Genomic DNA, 16408 nt, shown 5'->3' with positions numbered 1-16408 from the left:
GTGATTTATTTGGGTATATGTGATTCCCTCTGTGTACTAAGAAATTGACAGAAGAGAACAAATTAAATTTGGAACAGACTCAGTAGAAAACTTGCCTCAATCTTCAGGGGCACTGTCTTAATCTGACTCTTCAGAGCATAGCACAATGCCAGGCACACAGTAGGTGTGTGACAAATATTTAGAGAAAGATGTATTCTTTTTCTTATGTGCTTTTGAGGAGCATTTTATTTCTAATCTTCAGAGCTAAAGAATTAATTTTCATTTTTTTCAAATGAGGGTAAAATATTTAGATCCTTCCCTGCTCAGGGCTAGGAGGGTAAAGATTATAAATTAACCCTAAGATGTTATTATAAAATATTTGTATTTATTTCTACAAATACTTTTGAGCACCTAAAATGTGTCAACTGCTGTGCCAGGCACTGGGAACAGAACGGTGAGCAAAACAGGCAATGTCCCAGGAATAAGCCCATATGAAGGGTAGGATGAATGAAACTCATGAAAATGTTAACTCTCACTCTGAAAAAAATATTCGACTATTAGTTTTTGAAGGGCTACTCTGCATATAGCGAAAAGATAAAATTACCCTAAATCAATTACAGGTTAAAATACATTAAGCCAGACACATTACCTTATATATCATATTAAGTACTGTAAAAATTACACACACACACACACACACACACACACACATCCTTAAAACATATCAATCACAACCAGAAATGGCAACAGACACTGTAAGTATACAGCAAGGTATGTTTAATTTTAAACGACCTGACACGATATCATATCAAGGACAGACAACGACCCTAAAACAGAATTTCTCTCAGTGTATTTAATTTACAAATAACTAATTTGTAAAAATTTGATTTGCAGACCTTTTTTGCCCAGATAGAATCATAGGTTCTTAGGGCAGAAAGGATTCTAAAGGTCACCAGACCAGGTATTCCAGTAATAGCTGTCTTACTGAGAAGGGCTTCTCGTAAATTGGTTTATGTGAGTTAGCCTGATTAACCATCCCTCAGTGAGGCTAGGATACAGTTTAGCACTATTTAGCCAGCAGCCATACTAGCTGATCCCTCATTCTCAAATGCTAATCCCAGGATTCTTTAGCATCACAAACAAGTACGGCTCTATGTTAATATTTTCTCTTGATTCCATCAATAATACCTTAGCTACTTTCTTTCACAGGAGCAGGAGAGGAGAGAAAAGCGTGCATCTTCTGACCTAACTATTCAGCAAGGCTGTTTGGGGAAGTGTGTACCCAAGAGAAAAGAGACCTCAGTCCCTTAGCCACTCCTGCCCAGGATTAGAATCAACTGAATAGACTAGAGCAATCTCATTGTAAAGGTTACACAAAACCTAGCAAATGAGGGGAGGGGGCTTTGTTGACCAGGAAAGACATGCTGAGCCTATGAATCAGGATCAAGACTCTGGACCAGAGTCTGCTACTCAGTCCCTCTGGGCTTCCATTTCCTCACCCCCACTATCAAGTTGAGGTGGTCAGATATGTTATTCGCTCTGAGTTCTTAAGAAAGGAACTCTGTTAACACCCATTCTATACAGTTTACTTCTCCTTCCACTAATATTTTAATCAAGGTAACTGTAAGTGTGATGTGGTTCATGCAAAAATGAACACCTTTATCTGGAAGAGTGGGGAGACCAGTCACAGCTCAGTCTGCTCTGGGCTCACGCAAAGCCTCACCTGTGATCTTGTTAGCACAAGGTGTATGTTACCTGGTTCTTTATGGGTGGGACTCCAGTGTTGGGGAAGGAGATGGCACATGAGGAGGAGGGAGGAGCCACCCTGTCAGTTCGGTCTATATTAGTGCTAGTTTTGTTAGTTTTAATGTCTATCACTTCTGTTTGAATGTCAAATCCACGAGAAATGAGACGTTCTTTACTGGGTCAACAGACGACTAACTAGCACATAGTAGGTGCTCAGTAAAGATTGGCTGAATGAATGGACAAGTGCGAGACCTGGGATATAGTCCGTCCCGGGTTTGCCATTCACCAACTGTACTTCCTGGGGCAGGCTACTGAATCTCGATAGCCAACAAGACTGTTATGAGGATTAGATGGAATTATTTACACTGAAGATTTACAGTTACATATTACACATTGCTAGGGCCCATAGTAAGCTACCCCAAAATATCCCACAGTGGCATACTGATTATTTTGAATTCAAGTTACTTGACCAAGTGGCCTATGCCAGAAGGGCACCTTTACCCTTGTTTCCTTGAATACAGGAAATAAATCACCCATGTGACAGGTGTCCACCCTGCACCTGGAAGACATTCCTTATTGTTAAACAACTCAGAACCAAAAAGTCTGTGTAATCAGATCTTCTTGCCACTTTTCTAATTTACTACTTCGTTTAAATTCCTAACAGATCCCCAAACCTTGCTTAGATTCCTTTCTAACGAGCGCTTTCTTTGTCCTGTCAATTTCTCACAAATTTGTCTAAAAAGTTTTAAAAGGTACCTGGTTCAATCCCTTGAGCCTTATGATTTGAGCAACATATTTTGACTCCTCCGTGCACACATATTAAATGTTTTTTTCTCCTGTTAAATCTAATCTTGTATTAATTTTATCACTTTATTACTTGTCTGGCCATAACAACTAAAGAAAAGTAAAAGAGAGGAATTCTCTCCCTTTCTAACAATATATATGCTAGTGATTGTAATAATCATGGGGAGGAATTCTTCAGGAATGAGGTGTAACCCTGATACCAAGCAATGCATTGAAGGCTAATAACTAATTACAATTCATATTTCATGATGCAGATATTTACTGACTTAATTTCTAAACAAGTTGGTATAAACTAAAACTAAAATGTGAATTATTTTAAAATTTATGTAAGTTGAGCAAGTATTTTATTTGTCAAGTAGGAAAAGAGAGTTAAGAGAATGACATTCTCTCTCTCAAATTAGCACTTTAACACAAAGAGTGCCACTGTTCTATGCAATACATTGCCAGAAAGTTTCATATTCTTTATTGTATCTGGATGAGAACTTTTCTGGTTGTAAAGTGGCCAGTAGAATGTTTTTAAAACTATTATTTAAAAAAAAAAAAAAAGACCCTGCTATTTATTATCTGGTCATATGTATTGCTTTTAATGGTAGAAGTTTAAAAAAGATCCTAGTTGTATATTCTATCCAATTAAGATATTTGTTAATTCAAACAAATTTAGAATATGATTTACTAGCATCACAACATTCTAATGAAAATTATAAAGAGATTGATTTCTATAAATTGTTTATAATTAGGAAAAATCAAATTGCCTATTTTTTAATGATACATAATTTTATTGAACAATGATTTATGCTGTTGATACCTGTATGTCATTTTAATGTTTTTTTTTCTGTTTAAAATCTGCTTAATCTGTTAGTCTGAAACTGATCCTTTAAATATTTTATATAAACTGTCCTCTTCATGATATAACTAAGGAGCAAATAAAAGCTTGATTTAACTATTTTTATATTTTAGTGAGTTACACACTGGCTCAAACAGGGATATACCAAGAATTTAATATACATCTTCTCTAAACTTTACAGTTCTTTAAATTTACTTTTTGATTACTGTTATTTTATTACCATAGACGTGGGTTCTTCATCTGGTTTCTTTACATATTTCCATTCTTTCACCTGTGTTTATAAATGTTCTGTGAATTTTGGGGATTCCTTGCCTTAGCTTTAAAAGAAAATATTGAAGATCAGCTGTAAAATGTATATAATCCCTCCACTTTTTCTTTAGCCTGTCAATAATCTCTAACCAACAGAAATTTTTTTAAAAAACATTATCAGTTATTGAGCGCTTACTATGGGTTTTACTAGTCACAACAGTAGCAGTCCTACTATCCTCATTTAATAAATGAGAAATTAAGTAACTTGCCCAAGGCCATTTAGGTTAATTATTCACGTAACTTTAACTTGGTTTATCCTTTAGTTAAAAGTCTAGTTAGAACTGATAGAGAATATTGGTTTTGCTCCAAACTTCCCATTGAGACTGGAGGTACCTTAGCTACTTACCTCCCCTTTTCCTTTTTTTTCCTACTGTGTCTTTTCTGAGTTTTGTAAGTTGTTCCCGTATCACCAAAGTGTCCTTTAACCCTTGGGTTAACTACATGTCTTTGATTGTCACTTCCCAAGGATGTGCTTGCAATAAGAAGTCAGGTGACCCCAGGACGACAGAATCCGTTTCACTTGCCTGTTCAGGCTGGCCAAGAACTGTCTGCCAAGAGCAGCATCCAGGGAAAAGCCTCCGCAGGAAGGCCTGTCATCCTGTGCCAAGGGGTAAAGCTTTGCCCCACAAAGCATCTTAGTATTATTAAACATTTTCTATTTGTCAGGCGCTTTATAGTCATTTTTATTGGTTCTTTTTACTAGTCATAACTACATCAGAACTGTATTCACTTTTCTTTTAATTAAGTGCTCTGAGTGAAGTGGAAAAGACTGAGGGCCTTGGGGAGCAAGTCTTCAATTGCCAAACAGGGCGCAGACAGAAAACCGCAGAGACCCGCCTGCTCCCGGTGCGCGTCAGACCCAACTAGGAGGAACTGGTCAGCACCCGGCCACTGCACAACGGGCTCCATGGGGAGCTCGACTTTATATTAAGAAAAGATCCTCAAATTACTATAACTGTCAGCTACTGACGTCTTGAGCATGTGCTGACATTTGGAAGACTGGGCCAGCCTGTGTCATTCTAATCTAGAATATTCCCTTTTATTTTCCTGAAATGAAAAGAGCACAAAAACCAGTGTCTTTTTTTCTTTTTCTTTAATGCCTAACTACACAGATTTTATAATTTTAGCTACAAATTACAGCTAAAAAAAGTACCACTGTATAAGAAGGGCTAGACCTGGAGTTGGAACTGGAACTTTAACTGTGCTCCTCGGTAGTGAGGTAAACCTGAGAATTTCTTAACCTTTGAGGGTCAGCTTTTCTCATCTGCAGGATGGATATAATCACAGTTCCTACCCTCCCCCCTCAGCTTACTCATACTGTGTATAGATGTATAGAGTATCACAGGACCCACCCCATAATCACGGTGTATTCTCCAGGTTGCTGGTCTACCTCCCCCACGAGACTGTGAGTCTACAAGGATGAGACTTGTATATGTGTCCCCACCGTCTATCTATGCCAGTACCTGACACTAGGAAATACCCTACAGAGCTTCCTTAGCACAAAATCACATATGGGAAAGCCCTTTGCAAACTGTAAAGCACTATTCACAAGTACCTTAGTAACTGATTATTCACAGTATGTTCTCACAGACCCGAGATGTGAAAGAAATAATGCTGGGTACCAAAGGAGCCAATCTTTCAGTAATCATAAGAGCTACGATTAAAATGTAAACTGTGGCACAGTACCAGTTCGGAATTTCTTTGGGTTACTGCACAATACTCAATCATCGAATATGTGGATTAACAACACAGCGAACATTTAGAAGGGTTGAGATGTAGCAAGACGTGGCAGCCTACCTATAGCTGGAACACCGATAACAGTAGTGTGCTACGACTTTTCCAAAGGTCTCAATGTGAGTGCAAAGGAAAGGCTCAAATTTTGGACAAAGTAATGTTTTATTTTTCCAAGTTTTCACATTCTCCTAACACACTTTTAAGGTTTAAATGTTTAGTCTTTCAATTTGGTTGAGCCAACTTCGGTCCCATTTCTTAGGTAGTAATATGCACTGTTTACTCTCCAGGGTTTACTTGTGAGCAGTCATTAGATCAAGCCATGAGACTTGCTCCCTCTCCAACAGTCCTCTTTCTGACTTGCCCTAGGTATTCCCACGTAACTGCTCCAGTGCATCTCTGGACTATTTCTAAGTTATTCCTTACCTCCACTTCCCATCCTGGTATACAGTAAGTGCTCAATAAATGCTGTTATAAATGAATCCTATATTCAGAGTTTTTCTGTATAGCATTCTCCTTAGATTATTCAAATCCCAAGAGGTGAATACATCACTCGAGATAGTAGTTAAAATGCTGGGGATAGAATCTATGATTCCATGTTTCTCTTCAGAAGTTAAAAAAAAAAAAACCAAAACTTGAGAAACATGCCTGGAACTTTATCACTCCCCCTCCCCTTGTAAAATAATTCTGAGAACAGTGAAATCACCAGTACTATGAATATTCTACTGTTATTATAAAAAATTAACATGTGAATAAACACCATGTTGAAAGGAAAAGAAAATGAAGCCAGCATAATCAGTTTTCTAATATTCCCGTTATCCTTTTTTTTAGGTCTTTGTGTTTCTGCAGCAGCATGTTTTTAAATTGCTATCTCAACTGACTGAAAAATAAATATTCCGCAATTCTTTTTTTTTTTCCTGGAGTAAAAAACAATGAAATATTTTTTCAAGATGGAATACTGAAAATCGATTTATGTGTAGTTGTGTCAGAAAGAATGTCACAACATAGAAAATTACATTCCAAATAAGCTGGCTTAATAAAATTTATAGAATTAAAGTTATTATCAATTAATAAAATTAATAAAATTCTAAAAGCCCATGAACTTATCCTACAAGGACTGAGGTAGTCGAATCCTATAAATATTTGAAGGGCAAACTAAATTAGAGATAATAAATCCTGCATCGTCATATAACCACTTTTATTTTATAACAGCGCCTTGTCAAACGAAAAACAAATCACAAGAGGTTAACGGATCAGCAATGTTGCATCAAAACACCAGCCGGCTACTCTGATTCTGCAGTCTATTCCAAACATACATTAGTACACATCAACTTTAAGTGGAACTTCTATTGATTTATACATCCTCAAAGATAGAAATATTAGAAAATTATAGCCCAATTATGCAACAGGGAAATAAAAATACCACAAGATAGGATCTAGCCAAATATAGGCTCTACTTCTAGAGTACTGAAATTAGAATGTATGAAAGTTATTGCTATAATGATCGTCATGTTTTAAGAATCCCAGTATTATGACCGCTCCCTTAATCCCAAACCATTCCAGATAAAACTTAATCTTTTGTGAAAAGCTGTTGACTTCATTCTAAGTCAGCTTTCACGAAGCCCCTGGAGTTTGGGCAGCAATTATGGCCATCAGAGCTCCCCCATTCCCTTTCTTCAGCACTTGAGATTTTCTAAGGCTCTATAAAGAGAAATGGGAAGGGTCTGCAGAACAAACCTAGAAGCAGGTGTGGAAGGGCCACAGCATACACAAGACTTAAAAGAAAAAAAGAAAAAACAGGCTTTGGGGTAAACATCCACATGGATGGGCTTTCTGAGGTGACAGGGATAAGGGAGGAGGGTGTAAGAGGCCTCTGGAGATTTCCTATCTACTAGGAGACCCGAGGAAGGGCTACTGAACTAAGTCATGGATACCTCAGAAGAAGAAACAGCAGGGAGGCCCTGCACAGCACCTGGATAGGATATTTTTAAGAGCACACTCAAAGAATGAGACTAGGACTTTATCATCAGATCAAATGTAAAATATTCTGTGCTAAGATAATAAAATGTTAGAAAATGTTTTCAACACTTTCACATAGCAATTCATTTAATGCTGAGGATCACAGACCCCACCTATGAAGTATAACCACTGTTCCCATCAGACTGATGAGAAAAATGAAGCACAAGGCGGTTCTGGGCAAAACTGAAATTTGGCCCAGGGCTTCTCAAAAGACTGTTAGGGTCCTCAGACCCAGCAAAGGCTGGGAACCACACAAGGTAAATGGAAGCATTGCATGCTGGTAATATTCGTGTGTGTGTGTGTGTATGTGTGTGTGTGTGTGTGTATGTGTGTGTGTTTCTTTTCCTGTTTTAACAAGTTCTTTCTTCTTATAGTGCTCTCCTAGGAAAGCACCTAAGGTAGTGATTTGAATCTAATGTTGTATCATCTTCTCTTTACTGTATTCATTTATTTGAACAGCTGATAAAAATTTTGGAATCAACAGACCATGGATTTAAAAGTGGAGACTGGAATCAGACAGGCCTGATTAAAATCCCAACACAGTTACTTAAGCGAGTTAGTCGACCAGCACCTGTTAACCTTAGTTTCCTCCTTTGTAAAATGGACATAACAACCATAACTCCTTGAAGGGCAGTGTGAGGATTAGAGACCACGCGGACCACTGCTCAAGATGTTTTGTGCACATAAATTGCCTGGGAATCTTGTTAAAATGCAGGTGCTGGTTCAGGGAGACAGACTGGCGAGAGTCTACTTTTCCAAAAAGCTCCCAAGTGATGCAAAGGCTGCCAGTAGGAGGACCACTTTAAAGGCCCCAGAACATTTTGGTTATTATTAATGATTACAGTCCACTTCATAACTACAGAATCTGTGAGAGGATGGGACAGCTGACATGAAAGCTTTGCAAGAAGGGAATCATGTTTATCTCTAGAGATTACAGCCCACCGAAATGAGAGCCTCATGGCTTTAACACTACCTTCAACCACTCCTGCCGGGATCTGGTCCAGCTGTCCACTCACTGACTCAGAAGAGCTAGGAAGCTAGGAATGGTGAAATAGTTCACACTGCTAAGTTATGTTCCTTAAAAGCTACATGGCAAAGACTATAATAAGTGTAGGTATCAGAACTTAGCCACAAGCTCAGGAAACTCATCCTAAACACTTATCTCAGACTACAATACCAAAAGAGGATTTTTCTCATGGATCAAACTTTTGTGTTTATCTATATGAACAGATTATCCTTGAATATTTTGTCTAAACAGAGGAGTAGCGATATCTACAACTATTAAATGAGAATATATATAGTGTACTTACTAGCTTGGTCCCTGGCATGTGGTAGAAAGCGCCCAAATGAGAAACAGTGCTATAATTAATAGTTCCCTTTTTCTTGTGTTAAGAGGAGAAGAATGGAGATTAAACAGTGGGACATCTGATTAAACTGGGTTAACCTGGACAGGGAACAGAGAGTAAAACTAGAAAAAGATGATTACAATCTGCCAAACTAGTCTTGACAGTCTAATTTGGTAACCGAATTACTCACAAAGGAAATGACATTTATCTTTGTCATTTATCAGCATTTTCTTCCAAATTCCTCTCCTTTTTCCCCCCCCAGGAGCCTAGCACCTAATGCTTTCTTAAATCTGTCAGCCCTGTCAGGTAAGGACATTTTTACCTCCTTCCTCACAGACTGAATCAAAACACCAGTGTTCGCTGCCAGGTGATCAGGGGAAAGCAGTAATTCAAGGTGTGAAAGAGTCTAGATACACCCAGGAAAGATTTGTATGGTAAAGATGATTTTCAAATGCTATATGTGGGTGGAGATGGGGCTAAAAGGGTGAGAGGCAGAGAATGGTCTGGTGATGTGGGACTAATGGAGCATGTCCCCATCCTCTCCTTCAAGGTCTCCCCAAGTTCCTTCAGTTTTCCAGGGTTATATAAATGGACATGAGAACTTCACCATCCCCATACCGCTGCTTCAGTGTGAGGAACACACTTTGAGACTTCCTTGTACCCCACATATTAAAAATAACCCAGCTTACTGCCAGGAGAGCCAGCAGGAGTTGAACTGTTTGCAATTAAACACAAGTCAAAAACCTCAGAATGTAGAGGGTTTCCAGAAAAAGGAAGTTCCCACTGGGGTTCCCAGAGCAGCCTGAGAGCAAACTGCTATGATGAAAACTCCAATTAAAGCTCAGACACTCTGGAGTTACGATACTGTAAGGTATCTCCTACTTCCGTTATGTTTGAAGATTCTGTTACCCAAGACTTGTACAAAGTTTAGGATAGGATATGAATAAAAATATATCAGTCACTACTGAAAGTTTGCTGTCATATATAAATGGATCTTTTTTAAGGAGAAAGAAAATGTTCTATCAAGTTATTAAAATATAAGCTGAAAGGAAGGAAGTCTGAGTAAAGGAAGTGCTGAACAGAAGGATATGGAGAATTACTGAAAACTTAAAGCACATCTAATTAAGCTGGGCCTCCTATAGTAGTACTAGGGGACATATTGTGATCTGTGTTCAGTTTAAAGCCATGCGTGTGAGATAACACAAGCTCATGAGTGGGGTTAATGTCAGCCCAGAGCCCTATACACTCATTTTTAGACCATACAGACTAGAAGCTCATTCTCCATTAAAAAGACTTGACATCGTTCAGAGCCCATCCTTCTCTCAAAGGAGAATAGCAGGCAAAGAGAAACTTCTATAAATCTGAAAAACCACAGAGCCTAAAACTTTATAGAGCTTAAAACTTTCAAAGTTCATCTATTCCTACTGTGATGTTCATGTATCAAGCAGAGAATCACTTCAGCTTGATGTCCATGACCTTGCCTGTCCTCTGCAAACCCCTACTGAGGGCAAGGACTGACTCCTGTTCCTCTTGACAGCACTTAACAGGCAGAAAGAGGCTCAGGTAACAATGGTTGAATTGAATGCAGCATCTTTAAAAGATCATAGTGTTAAATTAAAAGGCTTATCAGCACAATGATTCAAATCCTAAAGTTATGTTTTCTTTCATTTTAGTTTATCAAGGTCAATCAATATCCTTTCTGAAAGGACCAATAAATCTGCACTCCCCTATTCCCTATTTAATTCTCCAACAAACTCTTTACAAAGGCATCCTAAATGGTATAATGCAATGAATGATCAATCAAGAGAAGTAAAATAGGCCCTAGAAATAAAAGTCTGAGCCTATGACAGACCCACAGATTACTAGTTTATACATTTGGTCCTAATATTTTCAACATAAGTAACAACACAGCAACTCCTGTATCGATTTTCCTTTTGAAATGGCAGTTAAGATACAAAAAGATAACTTGAAATTGAACATTATGTGGGGGGGGGGGTTATAAAATGTAATTTTATTTCATGTTACTCTGCTGTTACATAGGATGAAACTGACCTTTTTATTAATTAAAGTGGAGCTTTGACTGGCCTAGCCAAGGTGAGAATCTGCCTAAGTAGTCTCACATACGACTAGCAGTCTTGTTAGACGAAGGGGCTCTTTTTGCTTGAAATCTATATGCGATGACAAGAGGATGGCCTTTTAGGTGACATTTTTTAGGAAAGACACAAAGATTTAAGTTTTAGACAAATGAGATCCACTTTCTCTTTGGTGACAAATACTTTTTCCTATTTCCCAGATTAGATTTAGTAGATAATAAGCCAACACACGAGTTTATATCTATTTAAAATAATACACTCTAGTACTGACTGCAGTATAATATGCAAGAGTAAGAGTACAGATTTCTTTCCCAAATGACTGTTGCAAAACATTGAGTGCATTATCTTTGAACTTTCTTTATTCTGATATCATTCTAATATTCAAGGAGGCCAAAATCTTGCCAATGAGATTACTTTCCAAGTGGAAAATAGATTATAGAGATTCCTAGTGCAAGAACCAAATTAGTAGGTGCTCAGTAATTGTTTTCTGAATGAATGAAAAGTTACATACTTAATGTTAATGACATTTAGTTCTCTATCAATTTGAACTTTCCACGAAGGAGAGCAAACATTCCTGCAACAGCAAAAGAAATGTAGCCACAAACTAACATTAAAATTATCTGTTTTAAACAAAGTAGTTAATCATAACAGCTTCGGATAACCACTGCAAAAAAAAAAAAAAAAAGTTCTCTTAAAATTGTTATAACTGCTAAACACACTACTCCTTTCACATTTATAGAAGTCTGTATCCATCTTTAAGTAGAAAAAGATATCCCTCCTATCTCCAAATGCAAAATAAGACTGGTGATTATTTAAATAATACACAAAATGCATGTTTTCTTTTCTATTAAGTAAATAGACTGAATATTCCTTCTCTCTTCCCACACTGCAGCACCTGAATCTGAATGAAAACTGTCTTCTCAGTGCTATCAGCGTCTGAGTTCTCAAAAGCAAGGTCATGAACTACTGCGTGTACCCTATGGGGAGGCTGCTCCAATTTTCAGCTTGGAAAATGTAAGGACCAACTCTGAGTCTCCAGTGAAGACAAATAAAATACAAACAGTCGATGTGCACCACTGACTCCAGAATCTTTCAACTAATAGATTTCCTACTTACAGAATTCCTTAAAAGTCTTTCTGGAAATAATCTGGGTAGGGTCAAGGAAGTATAATTTACTTGCAACTTTGTCACAAGCTTATGAATGTTTCTATGTGCATTTTAGGGAGCTAATTTTCACACTTCTGTTTGGTACTGGAGAAAGGCACTGTATATAAAAACTTAAAAGAACAAAATCTAAACTCCCATTAGTATTCTTTTTATGTGTGTAAATGCTAAAGACTAAAGTTACAAATCTCTGTCATCCAGCTAAGCTGAAGTACTGTTCTCTGAGGCATGAAAAATGCTGTATTTTCATGCAAAGAGCCCAGCTATGCAGAAGTAAGACAGGCCCACTAAACCTTCTAAAATTATTTCCACGTTGGAGCTAGGAAGTTGCACCAATAACTGGATCATCTTAGATCACAACAGCAACATGGGGAAAAGGGGAACTAAAACTACCCTGTACTTTGAACACAGCTATTTGAGAGAATTAAACAGTGAATAAGTTAAAGCAAACATCACAACCACCACCACCCCGCCCCCTCAAAACAAAAAGCCAGGTACTACGCATGAGTAAAAATCACAAATTCCATCCTTAAGTGAATTAATTTTTCAACCAGTCCCATAAATGACACACTAACATCCTCAAGAAGTAAAAAGAGTCAATGCATTTAAAGTAACAGGCTCTCCATTTCTTGAGAAACTTGCACTGTTAGAAGAGACTTAGAGCATCAAGGCGTGACTACGTTATCAAGAAGTCTAGAATAATAAAGTCAACAGTGGAATTCAGTGCCACATCATTTGATGAGGTCCAGTCAGTATTAAGGTTAGTCAGCCTATGTTTATAATTAAGTAATAATAACTGAAACTTAAAGTACACATGGCATTTCCTGGGGATTAATGGCCAGCTATAGTGGACAACCTAAAGTAATGCCTTGTGCCAGTAACCCTAGCCAGTCATTAATCCCCAGGAAATGCCCTGGACCTTAACTGTTACAGTGATTTTAATAAATACAGGAAGAAAAAGTTTAATATCAGCTTTCTACTTAAACATTTGTTTCATACTTAGAATACTCAAACTTCATAAAGTGAATTGAACAGGAGTTACTAGAGTTCCCATAACTTTCTTAATGCTGATAAAAAATTTTTTTTACTCTAATATATGTGAAAAGCTGACTATAAAATATGGGGAAAGAGAACAACTTTTTGCAGTATTTTAACTACAGGGGACTTAGTTGAGATAATGTTCAAGAGCCCTAATAATAATATACTTAACATGTGGACACTTGAATCTGTATTTAATTTGGGAGCTAACTGACAATTCAAGAAAAATAAAAGAATCGGCATTCAGGTGTATAGAACTGATTTATCTCACTCAGTTAAAACAAGACTGTGACAGAGGGACTGTATTCCCTAGAACAAAACAAAACCAATTAAACAACCCTCCCCCCACCTTTTATGGATTTTAAGCCATGATTCTATAGGACACTGGTGTCAAGAAACCAGCAGACACATGCCAGTAGACAAACTGTTTCATTATTATTCCAAAGTACACATTTTAATAAACTCTTAGGCTTTTAATTCTTAATCAGATGCTATTCTAAACAGACATTTTAAGGGTTTGACTTCAGCAGAAGAATGTGAACATTTATTTTGCTTTCAAAGAAAAACCAAACCCGAATTCTCCAAACAGAAAAAGTTCTCCTCTCCATCCTTAAAACTCCCTAAAACAATCTCTTGGTCTGTCAGAAATGTACTACACACACTAGAAGTATAGAAAGAAAGACACATAGCCTACAGGTCTTGTGTATTTTAGAGAACTTTGGTGTTTATATTATAGTTCACAGTGCCTTTCTCAGTTGGCCTTGAGGCTTGCTGATTAGCTGGTAAAGGTTTGAATGTGTCAGTTTGTCCAGAACTGGAATTTCCACTTTGGAAAAAGCACAGAGGTACCTGACATCTGTTTCTTGAAGGGCCTAAACTACACCTCCAGACTTAGTCAAAATTCCTACTTCTGCTTGATGGCAGGGAGGTCACATTTGTGAAACCTCCAGTGGCTACTCCTGCCTGCAGAATAGGGCACAGTCCCCATAGACCTCTGGTTTCTGGCTCCTAGAGAAGAGTATCTGAGAGATGGATATAATTTTAATAATACAAACATATTCTTCTAGGAAAAATCATAAGACAAGAAGCAGCCACTTAAGCCCTCAGCCTCGACCTAGAATTTGGTACTGCTTAGAATGTTTTAATGTTAAAAGTTACTTTATCTTTGATGAGGACACTGAAGTCCAGAAAGGTGAATTGATTTGCCCAAGATGGCTCAGCTTCTGGGCTACCACTCTTACTTCGGTGTTTTTGTCACACTCCCTTGCAGTGTCTTAATTATCTATATTCATAAGTCTTATCTGCCACCTAGATGGTGAGCTTGGAAAGACAGCAATGTTTAATGCCCTCAGTGCTGGGCACCAGAGGGCATGTTCCAATTCAGGGCCTGGCTGGTAGGGCAGATAACCTTTCCATTTAGTAATAACATTAACAACTGACTTTAGTTATGGAAACTATAATCCAAACGTCACTTTTCATTCAAGTGCAAGCTACTGGCACTCAACTGCCAGTCTCTCTACTCGCCCCCGTATAGGAAATGCGATTGGCATGTTTTCTTTTTAATAATTTATAACTGTTCTTTTAACTTCATAAGTTATGGTGAATATGTAATAGGGTATTTTATGGTTACTTTTTTCAAATACATTTGAAGTAAATGCTTCCTTTATATGTACGGTATTACTGCACTCTGCCTTATAAAACTCATGCATTCAAAGAGCGAGGCTGCGAGGGCTTGAGCTAACCCTTTTGTTCTCCGAACTTTGAAGGATTAGAGTCACTGCGCAGCAGTGATTGTTAGGGCGCTTGCCCTCTCATATCTTTTAAGGGAAGGTGTAAACTTTCCCGAAAAGCAAGAGTTAAGCTTCAAAGGGTGAAATCGAATCTGATTCAGTATATTTGCTACTTTTTCAAACTTCCCCCCAACCCAGACCTGCATTAGCACACGTTAGTCCCGAAGTGATACCACAGAAACATTTCATGCATAGAGTTTTTAGCTTGGTTACCTGGGTGGGGGAAACAATAGCAGGTGAAACTACTGTGGGAGAATTGGTGCTTCTGTGCCCATTGGCTTCTGGAAGAAGAGGCAGGGGGTCGTGTTTCACGGAAACCACCACCACCGCATCCACAGGCTCCGAGGGGCGGATACAAAGTCTTTTGGGGGAAGAGGGGCCGCAGATTTCCCCTGACCCGAACACCGACTCGTACAGGGCGCGCTTGGGCGCAGCCTCGGATTTCACGTCGGGCCCGATCTGGCTGTCTTTGGGGAGGATGTAGGTGTTCCCCAGCGAGGGCGGCTGGGGGCGGTGGTGGTGGGATGGATGTGTAGGGGGGTGGTGGGAGTGGTGGCGGGCCGCCCCGTTGAGAGCCTCGGCATAGCAGCCCTGCGGGGCGGGCGAGCCTAGTTTGGTGCCGATGCCCGCGATGCTGTTAAGTGTGGCGATAGAGACGGCGCCGATGCAGTGGTTGGTGTACGTCTTGGAAAGCTTGGCCGCCTTGGAGAGCATCTGCATCCTGGTGCCCAGTAAGTTCTTGCCGATGGCTTTGTTCTCGTACCAGGTCACATCGCCCTCGCTGCAGTGGTCTCGGGGCCGCTGGAAGAACGCCTTGCAGAGGGGGTTGCGCTTCGACAAATACTTGACGAAACTGGCATAGGGGCAGAACTCGGTGCCTGTCTCGTACATGCGGGGCAAGTTCTCCTCGTCGCTGCTCTCAGCGCGCTTCTTACTCCACGACGACGAGCGCGACTTGTGGTAGGGCCCAAGGGACTTAAAGTAGACGAACTTGCGGCCGTCCTCGTCCATGGCCAGTCCAAAAGAGTCCTCCTCCAGCTCGCGCTGGTTCTCGCGGCCGCGCGTGCAGAAGTACATGCAGGTCTCGAACCAGACCTTGTTGAGCAGCCCGAAGGGCGTGTTGGTGCTGAAGACGCTGGAGGTGTAGAGCTTGCGCAGGTCAGCGCGCGTGATGGCTTGCTTCTGCACCACGGGTCCTGCGCCCTGCTCCTCGAGCTTGCGAATGACCGCGGCCAGCGTCAGGTTGGCGCTGCGCAGCTCGGGGTCCTTGGTGAGGTCGAGCGTGCGGCAGTACGGGGGCTCGTTGAGGTAGCGGTTGAGGGAGCTGCGGATGCTGATGAGCGAGGACTTGCTGTAGAGCTGGCCGCTCTTGGAGCGGGCCTCGGCGTAAAAAGAGCGCAGCACGCGACACAGCGCCCCCTTGTCCATGGTTTCGAAGTCTGGGCTCTGCGCCTTCTCGCTCAGGTACTCCCGGAAGATGCGCACGGCGTAGCGGGTGGCCAGCCGGGTGTTCTCGCTCAGCCGGGCCCGCTCGGGGCGCTGCAG

The 16408-nt window shown here is 39.8% G+C and overlaps 1 protein-coding gene across 1 annotated transcript in view; it reads right to left on the bottom strand.

Annotated features, from left to right (window-relative positions):
* KCTD1 (potassium channel tetramerization domain containing 1) overlaps positions 1–16408 on the bottom strand; it is an 86897-nt gene that overhangs the window by 69724 nt on the left and 765 nt on the right. The window contains exon 2 of the mRNA XM_015595648.2: positions 15077–16402. Within this exon, the coding sequence (XP_015451134.1) occupies positions 15077–16402 (1326 nt within the window). The remainder of the gene's footprint in view (positions 1–15076; positions 16403–16408) is intronic.

Source organism: Pteropus alecto, unplaced genomic scaffold (genome assembly GCF_000325575.1).
Source record: "Pteropus alecto unplaced genomic scaffold, ASM32557v1 scaffold146, whole genome shotgun sequence".
NCBI lineage: Eukaryota > Metazoa > Chordata > Mammalia > Chiroptera > Pteropodidae > Pteropus > Pteropus alecto.
Note: the sequence above shows the minus strand (reverse complement) of the source record. Positions and strands in the feature narration are given on the sequence as shown.